The sequence below is a fragment of the Hemiscyllium ocellatum genome, chromosome 39, assembly GCF_020745735.1.
Source record: "Hemiscyllium ocellatum isolate sHemOce1 chromosome 39, sHemOce1.pat.X.cur, whole genome shotgun sequence".
NCBI lineage: Eukaryota > Metazoa > Chordata > Chondrichthyes > Orectolobiformes > Hemiscylliidae > Hemiscyllium > Hemiscyllium ocellatum.
The window spans coordinates 7,196,141-7,217,982 of NC_083439.1; the positions used below are offsets into that span (position 1 = coordinate 7,196,141).

At 38.1% G+C, this 21,842-nt stretch overlaps 1 protein-coding gene across 6 annotated transcripts in view; it reads left to right on the forward strand.

Moving 5' to 3' along the window:
• The window catches only part of map2k5 (mitogen-activated protein kinase kinase 5), a 393,643-nt gene that overhangs the window by 86,326 nt on the left and 285,475 nt on the right, over positions 1-21,842 (forward strand). For all 6 annotated transcript variants that reach the window (XM_060852989.1, XM_060852986.1, XM_060852988.1 and 3 more), the window contains exons 4-5: positions 524-593; positions 3,846-3,886. In XM_060852989.1, the coding sequence (XP_060708972.1) occupies positions 524-593; positions 3,846-3,886 (111 nt within the window). The remainder of the gene's footprint in view (positions 1-523; positions 594-3,845; positions 3,887-21,842) is intronic.

The window sequence follows — 21,842 nt, forward strand, 5'->3', positions numbered from 1 at the left end:
ATTAATCACCCTGGGCATGTCCTTACATTGGTTCCACGAATCTTAACAAGTTGAATTTAAACTTTGTCTTGTTATCCTCAAATTGTCCTTTGGCCTCAGTCTATCATTCCTATTTCTATCATTCCCTTCAGTTTTTGTCTCCCTAGCTGCATCCTTAATCTCGTAACCCTGACTTTTTGATTATCTTGACTAATTGTACAGCAGTAGAGCTTTTAAGCAATTTTCTCCAACTATCTGGAACTTGCTTCTCCAGTCCTCTTATTCAGTGTCAAAAATGTTAGCGTTCATTATCATGATCACATATTCTGCTGTCTTAATAAAGTCTGTTACCATGTCAATGTTTCTGTTTCTATTGTAATATTTTCAGCATCATTAAAGGTGCATCATAAGTGGAGGTCATAATAGGTACATGAAAGTATTAAGTTGTCTATTGAGTCTATTTCTATGCAAGTTTGAAAGACTAAGTAATTACATTTTATTTAAACTTGGGTGAATGTATTTGTCTTTCTGCTTGCTTTTACAGTATTATACCACTGTAACAGAGCAGCAAGTCAATGGAGAAATGATTGAACCACTGCAGATATATCCACGAGGTAAGAAGGTTGACTTTACATCTACACATTTAAAGTAAAAGAAGTTGCCAAAAAGTCTGCATCTTTGTTTATCTTGTTCTCTCTTAAAACATCTTTAATAATTAAGCTGAATTATTATCTTTGATGTTTATGCATGGATGCAATATTGTAAGCAGGTACGATATGATGACACTTGTATGTTTTATCCTTGATGCCAGCCATGCCAATTTCTAGCAAATAAAGGAACATAATGAAGAATAAAACAACAAACTCCCCAGTATTTTTAATGTAATGGCCATACTGTATCAGAAGGATTTAAAGACTAGAAGATTTTTCTTGCTGACTATTCTAAATTGCCTGTTTCGCTTTCATGTCATGTAGACACCCTGATGAGTTAGGTGCTATTCACATATTTTCCTTTAATTGTGTGAGGAGTTCAGTTGGCTTATTTTTAAGATACTATCACAATGGCCAGATGATTTAAAAATGAAATTAAAGCAGCACTGTCAAGCAACAGAATCACTAAATTGCATTTTGCTATTACACAGTAGGGTTAGGGGTAAAGTCTATTTTTGTGTTTATTACATACCTTGATGAAAATGAATAGAAGACTCTAATCTTGGAATCCAGGTGGCTTAAAATATTTCAACAGTATTGAGATTTTCAGCTTTATCTTAACATACTATTTGTGAACTTCTACTTTGATGCAGCTTCTGCATTTCAAACTTATTCCCTCAGACATAAATATTCTTCTGTATTTAATGTAATTAATTGGATTGTTCTGCTATTTGCAAGTTGGCTTATGGTGAGGGTCATTGTTTAAAATAATGGTGAAATGACTCAATAACTAAAATTTGACTAGCCACGAGCTAAATGTATTTTGTCAGTTTATCAATTTTGTTGACAAAGCACTGAAAATATATTTATCGATATATTTGATGAACAGTATTAAATATTGGTCTATATCTTGTTGAAAATTAAATATTGAAATGGGTATGCCATTCAGCCTCTCAAGTCTCTTTCACTATTTAATTAGAACAAAATTGATCTGCACTTCAACACCATTCACCACTGTTTCTCCATATGCCATTGCCTCTCAAGAAATTCATCTGCCTCAATTTAGAATATTTCAATTGTTCTATTTCCTTTTACCCTTTTGGAAGGATTTTCCAGATGTTAGCTATCATTTTTTGTGATAAAATGCTGCTTGTTTAGACTCTTGAATGATTGAGCTTTAATTTTAAGATTATGGTCTCTTGTGCTGGATTAGGTGAGGCAATGGCCTTTAAATATTAATTCTATACTTTTAAATCATCATTAGAACTGATTGTCCATGTGTGATCCTGTCCCAAGATTGAGAAGTCTGTTTGCTTACAGCATACCTTCTTAGTGCCTAGATCAAGAAATGTTAAAATCCATTTTGGGGTTATGAGGTTAAGATAGAGGGTTCCACTTTAAAAAGTGTGAATTAAATTGCCAGTAAGATTTTAAAATGATTTAGTTCCCAGTTCAGTAATTGATGATTTTAGGTTTAAATAACTAAACCTAAATTTAGAAAACTTTATTGTGCTTTCAACTCCCAATACTCCAAATTTAACTGAACAATGTATGTCTACTGCTATTAAAAGTTGAGGCACTAGGTCATAAATACCCTCTCAGAAAGGTTCCTAAAGTGTTGGCAATTACATTATGAAATCACCACGTTATCACAAATCTCCTTTTGCTGTTCCTTTCTCTTCCCCCCTTCAACTGGCCTAAAAACTTTTAAATCTCTATTTCTCTTCAGTGTTTGATGAAAGAACATTGACTTGAAACCACAGATTTTACCTGACCCCTTTTCGTTCATATTTCAGATTTCCAACATCAGCAGTAGTTTGCCTTCTTATTAATGCACAATTTTTTTTTCAATGTCTCTGCCAGTTATTTCTCCCATAAAATGGGTGGTGGGGTACCTTGCCCAAGTGGTTAGTATTCTTGTGGTCAGTTTCATTAGAGAGCCAAATCTTGGTGTTACTTGCTGGCCACATGTACATGAGCAATAACAGTGACTGGATGGTGACCAAGGACATAAGTTGTGGCAAGTGTTCAACCACTAACTATGGGCACTGACCCTGTTGTGTTATTATGACAGCAGAACTGGTCCACATAAACTAATGGAACAGACCAAAAATTGGCCTGTTATCTTTATATATGAATATGAAACAAGGTTATCTTTATATGTGAGTTCAAAACTTAGTGAGCTAGTAATATATATTTATAATTAAACTTTGCTGCATTTTACATTGGCTATTTTATTTGCTTCAATCTCATGGCATACCATCATCTTAGAGAAGGTGCAGAAAATATAGTTTGTTTTGGTGACACAATCAATCAAGTTTGCAGTTTTTTCCAGTTAAATAAACATTGCTTTGACTATTCTTAAAATTCTATTGCTTGGGATTCTGTCTACCAAGAATCATGGTAGTAGTTTATCAAGAATCTTTCAGTTGTAGTTTATTTCTGATTCTTTTCCCTTAAATTACATTGATTAAACAATGAGTAATGACTCCATTGGTGTAATTGTTTCAGAAAGGTTGCTACATCTTGCAGATTCAGTTGAACTCAATATGTAACACTTGAAATTACAATCTTGTTGTAATACTATGGTTTAATGGGTACATCTTCACTTAGACTTCAGTTATTCAAATGAGTCACACCCTTCCTCCCCTCCCTAAAATATTTGGCCATTGGAACTCTATTTAAAATAGCTTTTAACCAAAACACTAGAATAGATTGCGCAATTCTTGACAATGTTTTATTGACTGTTTTGTCGCCTGTGAAATGTAACTGATGAACAGCTCCAGTCACTTGCATAAGCAAAACAAACTTAAAAAAAATTTAAATATTAATCTTGATGTTTCTAATTTATCAACCTTGACAGTGGATTCTATAGTTAAGTATGTTATTTGCTCACATGTTAGCTTAATTTACTTTCAAAATGTTGGAAAAGAGGGTTTAAATGGTCTGACTCTTGCTCCTTAAATTTATAATCTGTTAATCTTTATTTGCCTTTCATACTTTATATCTTTTTCATATATTATCTTTATTTTTCAGCATTAGTTTTGCAAGATGGGATCACTCTTTAAAAATTCCCTGTACAGGCTTTTGAGCCCCTTTTCCATCATTTTCAGCTGTTAATTTTGGTGTCAGTCTCATTTCTTTCATATGAATCATTTTTAACAAATTTGTAAATGGCCCTGATGTGTTCTGCAATTTAGTCAATTACTGTTTCAGCCTGCAAGCCACCTGGGAAACGGAACATACATGGCCTGAAGGTAATAATTTCAATAATTGTTTCAGTAAAGTTGGGAATGGATTTGTAATGCTGTGTTCCAGTTATTGAAATGTCATCTGAAAACCTTGGCTCTTCAAACTCTGACAAGCAGGGGGTCTCTTGTTATACAAAGTAGGGAATATTTCCCATGATTTAATCACACAGCTGTGAATTCTTGTCTTATTTCCATTGAAGCAATTAGAGTTACAAAATAGGTTACCATTTTTAATTTTTTAATATTAAAAGGTGGTTAAATTTTTGTGATGTACATTTTAATGAGGGACAGAAAGTGATATGATTAAAAAATTATAGTAATTATATGAACTTTCACAGCTTCAAAAGAAATAAAACTTTTTCTGCTTTCAGGCAAAGTGTTCCTAAGTCAGTCTGCGGTACCTGTTGTGCATGTGACCTATGAAAAATACGAGGCTATGTAGAAAACAGGAAGGAGGAAAATAGCTACAAATTCACTTTTAATAAATCAAGGCATGAAGAGGAAAATTGTTGAAAATAGGACAAAACCAAAATTATCATGAAATAAAATGTTTTTTTATTCCTAGTTTATCTAAAACATTAATTTTGAATGCATAATTTGGACTCGGTGCCCTTGTATTGCAAATAGATAACAAATCCGTCAGGTTTCTTGCTCTTGCTCACTATTCATCATTGCTTTTAGAAATTGTGTGGATATCTGGTCAAAATAGATACAGTTCTAATGCCACCTGCAGTAAAGAACCTCCTAACACTCTTTGGTGAGGCACTGTATGTGTCTCTTTGGTTAGAAACAGGAGTGTCTTTTTGTTGAGAAATGGGGAGTGACTAAAGCCATATCTAAGCAAGGTTGGTGGTGCTTAGAAGGGAAAACATGGAGTATTTTATTTTCTTGCTCTGCTCTCAGTTCCTGAGTGTAACATCGCCAGATGACTAACTGGCCCTGTTCTCTTTCTGCTGAGTGACTCATTATAAACAATATATAAATGATTGAGATTGAGTATACCCTTTTTTTGTTTCTTCCCCACCCACTTCAATCCATGCACTTTGGGAAAACAAATCCCCGTGTTCAGAATGATATAACCTTCATATACTGCTGTTTCTGTTTTAGAAAGAGCTCAAATTCATTTCATAACAATATCTTGTATTTATATAAACATGTCAAATCATAAAGAATGAAAATAGGAGGGGTCATGCCCGAAACGTCGATTCTCCTGCTCCTTGGATGCTGCCTGACCTGCTGCACTTTTCCAGCAACACATTTTCAGCTCTGATCTCCAGCATCTGCAGTCCTCACTTTTTTCTAATAGGAGGGGTAACAAGATTAGTCAACAAGAAGAGCTCTGAGAATATCTTAAGTCAGAGACTGAGGTACATAAGTATAACATTTTGAAAGAGTATTCTATGTATTTGACTAAAGTGGCTGAAGGCTAAGAGCCATTGGTGGGTTGAACAAAAAGGAGAGATTTAAAGAAGACTTTAGAGTGGAGGAGGTACATAAAGCTAGCGAAGATTGAGTGGGTGAAATGTCCATGAAGGTATTTTTAGATGAATTATTAAATAAACTGCAAGATAGAGAACTAGTAAGCTCAGTCAGAATAGAATTTTTAATATGGAGGTGGGGTGTGTTAGGTTGGAGGTGTTGGATATGTAATGTTATCATCAAATGTGGTCTGAAAGATTGCCAGAGACTTAATAGAATGAAGCAACATATAATGCATATATTAATTGAGAGTTAATTGATTTCGAATTGGTTATATAAATATGGAGAGCTAGTAATTGGGAGTGTGTTTTATAGAGTGCGATGAACTTAAATAAAGCTCTTATAGAAAAGTGTGGACGTGAACTCTTTGAACACCATTATCTTTTGGAACATGACATTGTGCACAGGATGGTTGATTTAAAATGTAAAGTTAAGGATGTATGATTACTGACTCTTGTTTTCTGAAAATAAACCTTGTGACCAGCAGAATGATAAAGTTACTGTGTGGATCTTGGATTACTTCCTTACCAAAGAGGAAGGAGCATATGGCCTTAGCACTTTCATTACACATAGAAACAAGACGAGCAACAAATTGGTCTAATAATTTGAGTAAGGTTGAGAGTCAGACAGACTGATAACTATAATGGATAAAATTTATCGAATGGATATTCTGGTGACTGTTGAGATGTGATTCTGAAACATTTGGACTGAGAACAGTACTACAGAAGAATGCAAAGTGGTTTTATACACCACTACAAAAATATAATTTGGAAATTCCCCACTCTGTGTTGGCATTTAACTTAATAAAGTTAATAACCAATGCCAAAGTATCAAAAATGGACAGACATCTAGTTTTGATGGGACTTAAATTTTCAGATAATCATACACTAGGGAAAATGTCAGAAGCATTGAAAACCTTCCCAGGAAAGCATTTTTTCTCAGCAGCAGTGATAGCACAAAGAGGCAATCGGCAATATGACCAGGAATACAATGTTAATAAATTGGTGAGACTGACTAAACATAGGTCACAGGCAACAGTACAAAAGGAGAACTACAACTTATGGAAACGAGGACAGAAATGCAGTTGATAATTTTGCAAATCAAAGAGAATTTGACATTTACAGTAGGTGTTAAAAGTGCTCACGGTGTAACAGTTTGATGTTTGGGTGTGATTCAAAGTACCACTACACCATGAATTGTCCCAAATGTGATAAAGTATTTGAAACTAAGCATGACGTTATGGATTCAGGGAAAGATGGTGACACAGGTCAAAGAGAGGGCATTTTATTTGTCACAAAAACATTTCTGTCAAGTGAGGAATGTACTGGTGTCTTTCAATTAAGCAATGTTGGACAGTCGATGCACTTCTAGTGAATGTTAAATAGACCGATTAAAATGCTACCGAGGCACTAAGTAAAAAATATCAGGACAAAGTTAAGGAATTCTGGCTCAAAATTGATGATCTGGAATCGCAGCTTCAAACATTGTGGCATATCCAGGAGGGGGAGATGTACCTGGATGCTTTGTTTCAGGAGGTCGTCACACCTGGGAGATTAAGTAGTTCAAATTCAATTGAATCAGGAATTTCATGGTGTAACTGCAAGTGAAGCCGGTAAGGGGATCCTGAATTCAGGAATGCAGGAACCTCATCTCTTGACCTTGTCCAGGTACCTTGTGTGAGGTACTTACTCCCTGTGTTGTTGAGGAAAAGGGCTGCAAGGAGAATGAGCCAGCTGACCATTGCACTGTGGTGTAGAAGGCCATTCAAGAGGGGGGAGCAAAAAGTCAAGGGGTAATTGCAAGGGATAGTATAATTAGAGGGATAAATAGTATCCTTTGTAACCAGAATCATGAGACCCGTGTGGTATGTTGGCATGACTGGCTTGAAAGGAGATTGGAGCGGGAGGGCAAGGATCCAGTTGTTGTTGTCCATGTTGGGATCAATAACATAGGCAAGGCTAGGAAGGATGGCCTGTGTGGGGATTATCAAGCACTAGGAACAAAATTAAGGAACAGGTCCCGTAAGAGGGATCTGTACCAATGGAATGGTTTTCACTTGAACTGATCTGGAACCGGTGTTGCAGTGAAAAGGACACATGGGATGATCACAAGGACTTTAAACTAATGAGTCAGGGGTAAGGGAAAGGGAAAACAACAGGATGTATGGTGGTAAATAAAAAGAAAAGCAGCGGGTTAGCGTGTGTGCAGGAGGGACTAACTACATGGCAGACTATGAAAGAAGTAAAAGGAAGAATAGCTCAGGAGATATTATTGTAGATGTTGGAATTCATAATGACAGCACAAAAACTATCATAAGGGCACTTTACCTGAATGCTTGTAGCATTTGTAACAAGGTAGATGAGCTAATGGCACAAATCATCGTGAATGAATATGATTTAGTAGCCATTGCGGAGACATGGTTGCAGGATGGTCATGACTGGGAGTTAAATATCCATGGATATCAGACTATTTGGAAGGACAAACAGGAAGGTAAGGGAGGTGTTGTAGCTCTGATACTTATGGACAACATCAGGTCGGTGGTGAGAGATGATAAGGTTTCTATGGAGAATAAGGTTGAATTCATTTGGGTAGAAATTGGAAGTTCTAAAAAGAAAACGTTACTGATTGGTGTGGTCTTTAGGCCACTAAATAATAATATCACATGGGAATGGGCAATAAATAAAGAAATAATGCCTGTAAAAATTGTATGGTGATTAACATGGGGGATTTTAATTTACAGGTCGATTGGCTGAACCAGGTCGGTCAGGATAGCCTTGAGGAAGAATTCACTGAACATATCCATGATAGTTTTTTTGAACAGGATGTAATGCAACTGATGAGGGAGCAACCTATCCTAGATTTGGGCTGTGTGATTAGACAGGAATAATTAATGATGTCATAGTTAGGGATCCTCTTGGAAGGAGCAATTATAGTGTGGTTGAATTTATAATACAGGGTGCTAAAAGAGAAGGCAGGAGAAAAAGCAAGTGCACTTGTGGTAAAGTGCAAAGATAAATACCAGGGTCCTGTGCTTAAACAAGGGAGACTACAAGAGGTTGAGGGAGGATTTGGCAAAAGTAGACTGCAAGCAAAGACTTTATGGTGGGACAGTTGACAAACAGTGGAGGACTTTTCAAAGCAATTTTTCAAAGCACTCAGCAAAAGTATATTCCAGTGAAAAGGAAGGCATGTAGGAAAAAGGGTAATTTGCCATGGGTGCTAAAGAAGATAAAGGAGGCTACCAAATCGAAAGAGAAGGCATATGAAGTGGCCAAGGTCAGCAGGAAATTAGAAGATTGGGTAAGCTGTAAAGGTCAACAGAAAGCCACAAAAAGAGCTATAAAGAAAAGTAAAAAAGATGTAAGAGAAAAAAAACTAGCTCAGAATATAAAGACAGATAGCAAAAGTTTCTATAAATATATCAAACAGAAAATGTGGCTAAAGTAAACATTGGTCCTTTAGAAGATGAGAGCGGGGCTTTAATAATGGGATAAGAGGAAATGGCCATAGCATTGAATAGGTACCTTCACAGCAGAGGACACAAGTAACATGCCAGTAATTGACAAAGAGACAAAGGTAGGTGAGGACCTGGAAACAATCATTACCACAAACGAGGTAGTGTTGGGAAAGCTAATTGAGCTAAGAATAGACAAGTCTCCTGGCGATAGAATGCATCACAGGGTGCTAAAAGAGAAGGCAGGAGAAAAAGCAAGTGCACTTGTGGTAATTTTCCAAAATTCATTGAAGTCTGGGGCAGTTCCAGCAGATTGGAAAACAGCAAATGTGACGCCACTGTTTCAAAAGGGATGATGTGGAGGTGCTGGTGTTGGACTAGGGTGAACAAAGAAAAAACAAAGAAACAAAGAAAATTTACAGCCCAGGAACAGGCCCTTCAGCCCTCCAAGCCTGAGCCAATCCAAATGTACTGTCTAAACCTGTCAGTCAATTCCTAAGCATTTGTATCCCTCTGCTCCTCACCTACACATGCATCTGTCCAAAAGCATCTTAAATGAATCCACCGTGCTTACCCCTACCACCTCTGCTGGCAATGCGTTCCAAACACCCACCACCCTCTGTGTGAAGTACTTGCTGCGTGTATCCCCCTTAAACTTTCCACCTCTCACCTTGAAAGCATGACTTCTCGTTATTGAATCCTTCACCCTGGGAAAAAGCTTGTCTCAATCCACCCTGTCTATACCCCTCATGATTTTGTCAACCTCAATCAGGTCCCCCCTCAATCTCCTTTTTTCTAGTGAAAATAAACCTAACCTACTTAACCTCTCCTCATAGCTAGCACCTTACATTCCAAGCAACATCCTTGTAAACCTTCTCTGAACCCTGTCCAAATCCTTTTGGTAATGTGGCGCTCAGAAATGTGCACAATATTCTAAATGCGGCCGATCCAATGTCTTGTATGATTTTAACATGACTTGCCAGCTCTTACACTCAATACCCCATCCAATGAGGCAAGCGTACTATTTGCCTTCTTGACCATTCTATCCACCTGTGCAGCAACCTTCAGGGTACAATGGACCTGCATTCCCAGATCTCTCTGCCCATCAACTTTTCCCAAGTCTCTTCCATTCATTGTATAATTCGCTCTGGAATTAGACTTGCCAAAATGCATCACCTCACATTTGTCTGGATTGAAAGCCATCTGCCACTTTTCCGCCCAACTCTCCAGCATATCTATATACTCCTGTATTCTCTGACAGTCCCTTATGTTTTCTGCTACTCCACCAATCTTTGTGTCATCTGCAAACTTGCTGATCATACCAACAGTGCCCTCTTCTAGATTATTTATGTATATTACAAACAACAGTGGCCCAAATACTGACCCCTGTGGAACATCACTGGTCATCTTTCTCCATTTCGAGAAACTCCCTTCAACTACTACTCTCTGTCTCCTGTTCTCAACCACTTAGCTAGAACACCCTGCACACCATGTGATTTCACTTTCTCAATTAGTCTACAATGGGGAACCTTATCAAAAGCCTTACTAAAGTCTATGTATATGGTATCAACAGCCCTTCCTTCATCTAACAACTTGGTCACTTCCTCAAAAAACTCTATTAAGTTGGTAAGGCATGATCTCCCCTGCACAAAACGATGTTGCCTATCACTGATAAGCTCATTCTTTTCTAAATATAAATAGATCCTATCTCTCAGTACCCTCTCCAGCAACTTCCCCACCACCAACATCAGGCTCACTAGTCTGTAGTTACCCGGAATATCCCTACTACCCTACAGAGGTACAACATGAGCCAGTCCTCCGGCACCTCACCTATATTTAAGGATGCCGCAAAGATATCTGTCAGGGCCCCAGCTATTTCCTCTCTCACCTCCCTCAGCAACCTGAGATAGATCCCATCGAATCCTGGGGATTAGTCCACCTGAATAACCTCTAGCATACCCAACACATTTTCCTGACTTATGCCAACGTGATCCAGACTAATCAAACGTCTATCTCTAATCTCAAAATTCATCATGTTCCTCTCCTCGGTGAACACTGATGCAAAGTAATCATTCAGAATCTCACTCATTCTCTCAGGTTCAGCACACAGCCTTCCTTCACTCCTTTTTCTAGTTACCCGCTTGCTTCTTATGTAAGAATAAAATGCTTTGGGATTTTCCTTAATTCTGCTTGCTTAAGCTATTTCACGACCCCTTTTAGCCCTCTTGATTTCTTGTTTAAGACTTGTCCTACTCTTCCGATATTCCTCTAGGGCCCGTTAACTTCTTAAAGTTAAAAAAAATCACACAACACCCGGTTATAGTCCCAGCAATTTTATTTGGAAATACAAACAGCTTCATCAGGTACCTAGTGGAGTAGGATCATAGGACACAGAATTTATAGCAAAAAGTCAATGTCATACAACTTATGCAATATATTGAACAAATCTAAATTGCTGTAAAGTCTTTCATCTTTTAGAATGGGTTGCAGCTTTTGATTCATTTATATGTAAATCCCAGAACTTATTTCAAGTCACATACCCAATAACTTAAGACTTGATAAACAAAAGTGTCATCGCAGCTCAGACAATGCCTTAAAGGTGTGAGGTTACTCTTTTTGTATTGCAATCTTGATTCAGACTGGTTCTGTTTCCAAAGTAGGAATTTATAAAATGTCACGAGTTATAAAAATGTTGACTGCCTACAGATTGTGTGGTTTCACTCTCTCACACCCACACACTCTCTCACTCTCCCTCATGCAGGCACACACATATAAGTCTATGGTTCTTAAGGTTACAGCTAGGTTAGTGACATGAGGGTTTGAAGAAAAATTTGAGGAACAAATATAAGGATATAATTGCTTAGGAAAACCAATTTTGAATTTAGTTTTTATCTTTGTAGTAACAAATGCTTGGGAGTGTAGATCAATTGATAAAACTGCATTTCTGCAGAGAAATCAGCTTAAAGGGAAATATTTCTTCAGCTTCTAAAAGAGGCAACAGAACCAGTGGGGACACCCTGAAAGTTGTTTTGTTTCTTCTGTATCTGCAAGTGCCATTACACACAAACGAACAGCTTTTCCTACCACCAAATCACCAGTGGTATCTTTCATCAGTTAACCACCACATGTAAATTACTGCTGTTTCCAATTGTTCAATATATATGCAGAGCCCATTAAGGGCAATGTAATAACTCAGGAAGTTAAATAAATGTGCATATGGCCCAAATGATGGCTTCTGGGGCTTTTAAGTACATTGGATTAAAAATCAAGGGGAATGGATCAACTGTCACTTTGCATGAGCAAATGTATTTAGAAAATGTTACCCTCATTGCTGTTAGTCAAAGTAGAACTTCACAAATAGATACAGCTGCTTTCAAAACTGAAATGGAGGAACTGCAAAGTCTAATTGGACTGTTGCATTAACAGGGCACCCGAACAAAGCCAGATGCCACTTTAAATATTAGAGTTGAGTAGAAGATGAAAAATCCCAAAGTGAAAGATATTATTCAGGCCAACAAAATATTAAAAAAATTAAGAATTGATCATTATAATTTGACATTCTTATCGTTGGGAGATGCAAGAAACATAAAATGTGTTTCTAGTGATGCTTCTTATGCAATTCTCTGCAATGGATTCTCAGATACATGAGGGTTTGCATTTTCCCTTGTGGAAAGGGTAAGTAAATGTTACCCTTTCGTTTGGGAAGCTAAAAATATTAGAATTATGAAAGAGTTCATTAGAGGCAGAGACTCTCAATCTTGGTGAGGCAGTGGGTATGGCATTTTCTGAGTAAATTCTAAAATGAAATTTCAGCAACAATACCCATTGAGTGCTACATTAATGATAAGTCACTATGGGATAACATGCACTGTACAGAATGCATGAATGAGAAAAGACATAATATCAATGTTACAGTTTTAAAACAGATGGTGAATCTCCAAATTGAAATGGGTGGAGATCAGCAATTGGCTGTCTAATTGGTTCATAAATGCAGAAGCAAGTTCCAAGAAACTGTTGGACATTCAGAAAGTAGGACACTTGGAACTTTACACAGTAAAGGGAAAGCTGAGAATATAATTGTTTGTCATTTTGTATATTTTGCTAATTTTTAGAATTATTTTCATTTGGTTTTCTAAAAAGGAAAATAATCTGTTCCCATCTAATATGGTCTAAAGAAGTGCCTGAGACATAATGGAATGAATGAACAAGTGATGGATAAATTAATTAAGAATTAATTGGGTTTGAATTGGTTGCATAAATATGGGGAGCTAGTAATCAGTAGGGTGTGTTTTATGGAGTGTGGCTAACTGAAATAAAGCTTTCACATAAAAGTGTGGACTTGAATTCTGTTTAAGTACAATTATCTTTTGGAATATAACATTTAATAGGGCTTTAAAGTTTTTGGAAGACAAAGAATGGAAGGAAGGGGGAAGGAAAGTGCTGAAATAGTCAGGTTGGAGGTAACAAAGGTGGTTACAAAGGCTTTAGATAATATAATTGACGTAGTAATCCAGAGACCCAGCTAACTTTCTGAAAGCTTGGGTTCAAACCCAACGTAGTGGACGATAGAATTAAATGTAATTAATAAACCAGGAATTTAAAAGAAAGTTAGTCTAAAAGGAACCATGAAGCCATTGTCAATTGTTGCAAAGACCAATCTGCTTCCTTTTAGGGAAGGAAATTTGCTGTCCTCATCTGGTGTAGCCGATATGTGACTCCAGACCATCAGCAATACGATTGACTCTTAAATGCCCTCTGAATTGGTCTAAAAGGACAATCTATTGTATCAAATCAATATGAGTGGGGAAAAAGTGGAATGAAGCCTGATGAATCACGAGGCACTGATGTAGGAATTGGAAACAACAAGAGAAACCCAACCTCATGATCCTACAGAATATTCCTCTCTAGCATTTGGGGTCTTGTGCCAAAATTGGGACAATTGATCAATAGACTACTTACTGTAGTCAAACTTTCAGAATCATATCATGCTGACAATGTCCCAACCATCACAATTTCTTGTTATTTCCTGTCCTACTGGCAGGACCAATCACCAGTGGCTGCACAGAGGTGTATAGTCAAGAATGAGTTACCGTGTGAATCTTCAACATTGATTTTGGACCATATGAAGTCTCATAGCATCAGGCCAAACATGGACAAGGAACCCTCTTTTTGATTACCAACTACCATCCTCCTCAGCTGATGTATTCCAATATTGAACATCAATTGGAAGAAACACTGTTGGTGGCAAGGGCAAGAATGTGTTCTGCTGAGAGACTACAATATCCACCATCAAGTTTGGCTCAGTGTCACCACAGGTGGCCACGTCCAAAGGTCACAGCTCTAGACTGGGTTTGCAGCAATTGGTGAGGGAACCAACAAGTGAGAAATACAAACGTGACCTCATCCTCACCAATCTAGCTGTCACTGATACATTTGCCCATGACAGTTTTCATAGGAATGACTGCGTTGAAGTGCTTTTGGAGGCAAAAACCCATCTTCACTTTGAGGCTACTCTCCATAGTGTTTTGTAGCATCACCAACACATTAAGTGGGAATACATTTTGTATAGAGCTAGCACTTCAGAACTGAATAACCATGGACCATCAGCAACAGAATTGGATTTAATCATAATCTGTAGCTTCATGGCCCAGCATGTATCTTACTGTACCATCTGTATCAAACCCTGGTTCAATGAAATGTGCAAGAGTGCATGCCAGGAGAAGCATCAAGCATATTTAAAAATGAGAGGCATAATCTTTGTAGCCCCTGAATGATGTTGGCTATGGCAAGGAAGTTGGGAAAATCAGGTGAGAATGTCTAGTGAGGAGCTTCTCAACCTCAAGAGCAAGAAGTTTCACTTAGCAAAACAGTGTTGAACAACCAGACAAGATTCTCATTAGTGAGTGGGAAGAAGCCTAATTGCATTAACCTTTCATTATTACTTAATGCAACCTCAATAACATGCAGTTTCCCATTCCCTCACCCGCTGGAGAGAAACTTAGATGCCAAGAATTCCTGGTATCTAAGACAGACCTCCACCTTGGGACGCCTGATCCTAACCTTTCAGAGCAGGCTACATGGGCAGTGACTGGAAATGCTCCACTTCCGCAGACATTGGCATCCAGCCTCACCACACCATCACAGCACATATTCAAACTACTTATAGCTTGGTTTTGCACTTTAAAGAGAAGGAATTTCCACGAATATTTCTATTCTCAATGATGAGGGAGCTCAGCAAATCTGTGCAATAGACCAGGCTGATGGATTTGAAACTTTCTTCAGCCAGAAGTACCAAGTGGATGATCCATCTCCTTATCACAAATATCAGACTTCAACCAATTTGATACACTTCATGTGATATCAAGAAACAGCTGAAGGCACTTTATACTGTTAAGACTGTGGATGCTGATAACATTCTGACATTAATTTTGAAAGTGTGTTCCAGATTTATAGATAGTCTGCATTATAGATAGTCTAGGACAAGAGGGCAAAATCTCAGAGTAAGGGGTCATCCATTTAAGATAGAGAGGAGGGGAAATTTCTTCTCTAGGGTAGGGATTCAGTGGAATTCTTTATCAGCAGAGCGTTATTGAGGCTTCATCATTTAGTATATATTCCAAGCAGAGATTGTTAGATTTTTAATCTTTAAGGGAATCAAGGGTTATGAAGATGAGGAAGGAAGGTGGAGTTGAAGATGATCAGATCAGACATGAACTCATTGAATGTTGGTGCAGACCCAGTAGACCAAATGGCCTATTCTTGCTCCTATATCATGTGATCTTATGGCCCAAACATAGGCAAAAGAGCGGAACTCCAGAGGTAAGGTGAGAGTGACTATCTTTGACGTCAAAGCAGCACTTGATTAAGTATGGAATCAAGCAACCTTATGTGAACTGGAGTCATTGGGAATCAGTTGGTGAGCGTTCGAGGCAGGGGGAATTCTCTACTGGTTGCAGTTATACCTCGCACAAAGAAAAATTGTCGTGGTTTGGAGGTCAATCATCTCATTCCCAGGACAACACTGCAGGAGTTCTTGGGATAGTGGCCTTTCATCATGAGGTCGGAAGTGCGGATGTGCGCAGATGATTGCTCAACATTCAGCATAATTTGTGACTCCTCAGATTCTGAAGCAGTGTGTGTCCGAATGCAAAAGCAAGAGTGCAGGCCTGGGCTAATAAGTGGCAAGTAATATTTGTGCCAAAGAAATACAAAGCAATGGCCATCTCAAACAAGAGAAAATCTTACCATTGTCCTTTGATATTTAATGCTGTTATCATAGCTAGAAACCCCCATAATCATCAAAGTGGAGATTGCAATTGGTCAGAAATGAGATTGGATCGCCCCACTTTGGCTTCAGTATCGAGTCAACCAGTGTATATTTTGCAACAAATAACTTACCTCCTGTCTCCATCTCCATCTGGGGTGTACTTATCCCCTGTGAAATGCAACTATCCAAGAAAGTGCTCAGGATCACTTTCTCAGGAGCTATTCGGGATGGGTAACAAATGCCCTGGACAATAATGGCCAAGTTCTGTGAACAAATTAATATAAAAACAGTTTTAAGATATAATAACATGATTTGAAATTGCACAGATTATGCAGTTTAAAGCTCAGCTTGCTCTTAAAGTACATGACAGAGTGTCAGACATCAAAGAGATAAGTGCTTACACAGCCTGTTTTAATGATGTTGTGGTTGAGCAACAATCATTTGCAAATATATGAAAAAGAATACAAAATCAAGTGGAAACTATATTAATGCAAGAAGTGTCAGACCATTTTTGGAAGCTTTTTCCAAGGAGAGAAATGTTAGTAGCAGACTCATGGGCTGCTGTTATGCAATTGTGTCATGCGAAGGTGAAGCAATTATACAACTCGATTAGATGTACATTATTTCTGGGGGCTTGTAAGTAAATTAAGGAAAGATATTTTGCTGACAGTATTATACTAAGATGTAACATTACTGAATTGTGTGAATTTAAACATCAAGGAGGACTGAATGGTTGGATTTCTTCTCTGACAAAAAGAATAAAAGGTGATTTCTTAGCTGTCTTTAAATTTATAAATGAATTTGATAGAATAGATGTAGAGAAAATATATACACTTGCACTGGGGAGCCTGAAGGATCCCATTTACATCTTGAATTGTTAAAGCATTTAAGAATGAAAATTAGCTCAATTTACGAAGGAAAAGGATAAGATGAAGTGAGGTGGAAGAAGGTTCCATTGAATACAAGGAGAAAGTGAGGACTACAGATGCTGGAGATCAGAGTCGAGAGTGTGGTGCTGGAAAGCATAGCAGGTCAGGCAGCATCCAAGGACCAAGAGAATCAATGTTCTTGATGATGATGTTATGCCAGAAATGTTGATTTTCCTGCTCCTTGGATGCTGCCTGACCTGCTGTGTTTTTCCAGCACCACATTCTCAACTACATGGAATACAACCACTTGATATTATCAGTTATGTCAAATGCCTCTAACTGTACCAGGCTTGAACACTGCTGTTAAGAGACTTTTTAATTAAGTTAAAAATCACACAACACCAGGCTATCGAGCAACAGGTTTAATTGGAAGCACACTAGCTTTCGGAGCATCGCTCTTTCATTAGGAGCGACGCTCCGAAAGCTAGTGTGTTTCCACTTAAACCTGTTGGACTATAACCTGGTGTTGTATGATTTTTAACTTTGTACATCCCAGTCCAACACTGGCGTCTCCAAATTTTGATTAAGCTTTTTGTCCTGCACTCATCAGGATAAATGCAAGAATATAATTTTTTAATGATTTCAACAATGCACAAAGAAGAGGGTAATAATTGATTGGCAAATCAATGCTGATTAGCCAAAGTATTGCTTTTAAGGAAAGCATTGGGGTACTATAGTTTGCTATGCTTCAAGGTAGTTCTAGAAAGGCATAAGCCATGAACAAATTTCTTTTTGCAGTGAATGGTACCCTATGAACAAGAGTATGTTATGTATAAGGATTTCCTTTACACATCTTAATGCACTCCATCTTGTTCTCCAATTCAGTTTTGAGTTGGGGCAGTCCAACACATTCTCGCTTTCCTTGATATGCTAGTTAAATCCGTTAATGATTCTCCACTACTGTCTTCTGCAAGCTTACTTTCACCAGTCACTATACATGTTGGAATTCGTATAGCTTCAACTGTAAGATTGACCTTATTAGCAATTTTGTAAAGATGGCCCTCGTTATTTTCTGACTGTACAAGCTCAACACTGTAATTAGAGTGCATTAAAGCTATCTTGCAGGACAACAGCTTTGCTGATCAGATGATTGGTGTATTTGACACAAACTCTCAAATGGGCTACAGGCCACCTCTTTAGGAATTGAAAGGTGTCTGGTCTATTTCTCATTACCCTGGGAAGACATGTTTCAAAAATGTAAATAAGTGTAGCAAGCCGTTTCATGCAGTTACTGTACAGTGGCATTGCAAGTGATATTTTCCCTTAATGTGACATTACTGTCAGTTGAAAGAGACATTCTGCCTCCCACAGAATTGAATGACATCATATGCCAATGTAATACCAGGTACATAGGCCATGTACCCCAAGAACTGGCTAAGCAAATCAAACAGCTAGCTCCACTGGCAGGTTGTAAAAAGCAGATTAGAGATCATATTCAGCGCTCCCACACTTGCAAATCTTAAACAAAAATTGCTGAACAATCTGGAGTATGCTAATAATTACATTGATAACCAGTATAAGATGATCAATCAAGTTTGTAACCTTGCTCATTTATGCTCACTAGAAGTGACATGTATTCGTATGCAAAGATCCTTCACATGGAAAAGGAATATGTTCAATCTTGAAAGTGTATTAAATGATCCAGAAGCAGGCAAACTAGGAGTTTTGTTTTCCTTTCTCCATGGCAACACTTTGACCATTCAGCTCCCCTTTTCTCCTGTGAAGTAAATTGTTGTGATCATTTGAAATTTGGCATTCTTGCATTCATTCTGATAAAGGCTGTGGCAACATGTCTCACTTTTCAGCATTCAAATTTTAGACAGTAAAAATGTTACATTGCAAACAGAATTCTTTCAAAGGCTTTGTTTTATTTTATGCTCCTCTTTGCAAATAATTTTGCGACAGAGGATTGGAGTCGCAATGTATTTTAGATTTTTGCACAGATGGTAGTTATTTTTAATGTAAGCTCATGCACCCATTTTGTTCAAGACCTCTCACCCCCAACATTATCATCAAAAGTTGTCCAATTTTTAACTGTTGCTTCAGCTGTAAAATCAGAACATGTCAGTAAAATTTATCTCCACCAGCAGGGAGAAGAACATTACAAAAATAAATGCAAAGTATAAAAGGAAACCAGAAGTGTTAGAATTTTGCATCTGATGAAGGATAAAAATATAAAATGGTATGACTAGTCTCCTGTATAAATGCTGACTGCCTTGTGTATTTCTAACATTTTCTATTTTTATTACTGAGGCAAATATATTTCTCATACTAATTTAATACTTAGTCCATACATGAGAATTAATTTGATTTGAGAGAATTTTAAAAACTCACAATTGAGAAATGGTCACAATGATAATAATTATATTAATCATTTTTTTCAGGACCTGTAGAAGGTAGGAGTGTGGGCAATTTTAAAATTACATTTTGAGTTGTGACTGAAAATCTTGTGTGATCACACTCAAACTAATATTCCATTTTGGAAGCTGATGAGCGTACTGTTACCTTGCAGGAATACAGTCCATGACAAGCTTCTGGCACCATAAGTGACTTGACTATACAGGGGGGAGGAAAAAGAATGGAAGAGCAATAGTGATAGGGGATTTTTTAGTCAAGGGAGCAGACAGACATTTCTGCAGACAAAGCTTGACTCCAGCATGGTGTGTTGCCTGTCTGGTGCCAGGTCAGAGGTGTCACCGAATGGCTACAGGGCATCCTGAAAGGGGAGGATGATGAGTTAAAGGTCATTGTACATGGTTAAAAAATCACACAACACCAAGTTATAGTCCCATCAGGTTTAATTGGAAGCACTAGCTTTCGGACCGCTGCTCCTTCATCAGATGACTGAGGAATAATGTATAATTTCAGTTACATCACACTGTAAACTTTTGCTGTAAGTTCTGGGTCTTACAATTGTGTACTCCACAACCACCTGATGTCGGAGCAGTGCTCCGAAAGCTAGTACGTACTTCTAATTAAACCTGTTGTACTATAACCAGGTGTTGTGTGATTTTTAACTTTGTACACCCCAGTCCAACACCGACATCTCCAAATCATGGTACATGTTGGTATCTTTGATATGAGCAAAGTGAAGAATGTAGTCTTGCATCAAGAATTCAGGCAGCTAGACAATAAATTATAAAACAGGACCTCAATGGTTTTATTCTGTATGCTACTCCCAGTGCCACATCCCAGTGAGTTTAGAGATAGGAAAATAGGACAGATGAATGGGTCTGGGTGGGTTGTGCTTTGACAGGTCGGTGTGCACTTGTTGGCTGAAGGGCCTGTTTCCACACTGTAAGAATGTACGTCTCAAGAGATGACACAAGAGGGAGGGTTTTAGATTCCTAGATCATGGGGATTGTTTTTGGGGAAGGTGGGACATGTCCAAACAGTCTGCACCTGGACCACATTGGGGCCAACATCTTTGCAGTAGGTTTGCTGGTGCTACTGGGAGAGTTTAAACCAGTTTGACAGAGGGAGGGGACACAGAATATTGTTGAAACAGTGATGCATCATGCAACAGCTATGGAATCGAGTCACAGTGAATTCAGCCATGTTGAGTGTTGAGAAAGTAAGGCAAGGTTGGATGGTCTTTACTTTAATGCTAGGAGCATGATAGGGAAGATTGATGAGTTAATGGCGTGGATTTGAACATGGAAGTATGATATTGTTGCCATCACAAAAACATGGTTGAGGAAAGGGCTGGACTGGCAACTCATCAATGTAGGGGATAGAATTATAGATGAAGCAGAGGTGGTGTAAACAGAGTGGTGGTGTAGCAATATTAGATAAGGAGTCAAGTACAGAATTAAGTAGATATGATATCTTGGAAGGGTCCTCAAACAAGGCTTTGTTGGTAGAACGTAGGAATGTTAAGGGACGGCTACTTTACTGAGAGTGTATTATTGGCCCCAAAGAGTGAGCAGAAAATAGAGGAGCAATATGTAGACAATTCATAGGTGTATAAGTGTAATGATCAGCTAATAATACAAGGGCAGCTTTCCCAGCATAAATTGGGATAGTCATAGTGTTCAGGGTTTAAAGAGGGTTGATTTCTTGAAATGTATCGAGGGAAGATTTTTTTATCAATATGTAGAAGGCCCAACAAGGGATGGTGCAGTGCTGGATCTGGTTTCGGGGAAATCAGCTGCTAAGTGTATAAGGCAGTGAGGGAACATTTAGGCAATAGTCACCATAACACTGTCTGGTTCAAATTTGTTCTGGACAAGGAAAGGTACAGCCTGCAAAATCGACTTTGGATTGAGGAAGGCAGATTTTATTAAAATAAAGCAGGATCTGGCCACAGTAGACTGGGAACACCTCTTTGCGAGTAGGTCTACAGCGGAGCAATGGGGTTCATTCAAAAAGGAACTAGGGAGAGAACAAGTCCAACTTGAACTCTTTAGAGAGAAATCTAGGACCAATAAGTTCAGAGAATTCTGGATGTCTAGGACAATTCACGACTGGATAAAGAAGAAGAGTAGGGCTTTTAACAAGTGCAAAGGGAGCATTTCAGCTGCAGCCGTAGAGGAATACAGGAAATGCAGGAGGAAACTTAAGTAAACAAGCAGAAAAGCAAAACGGCGATGTGCGAAAGGATTTGTGAACAGGACTAGTGAGAATCCTAAGATATTTTATAAATACATTAAAGGGAAAAAGCTAACCATTAGGCCCCAAGGGGCAACCTGTGTGTGAAGCCACAGTTTATTGGAAGGGTGTTGAATGAAAAATTCTCTTCAGTGTTCTTCTGGGAAAGACAAATGTAAGTACAGAATTCAGGAAAGGGGAATGTGAGGAACTTGCACAGTTTTACATTGGAAATGGGGAGGC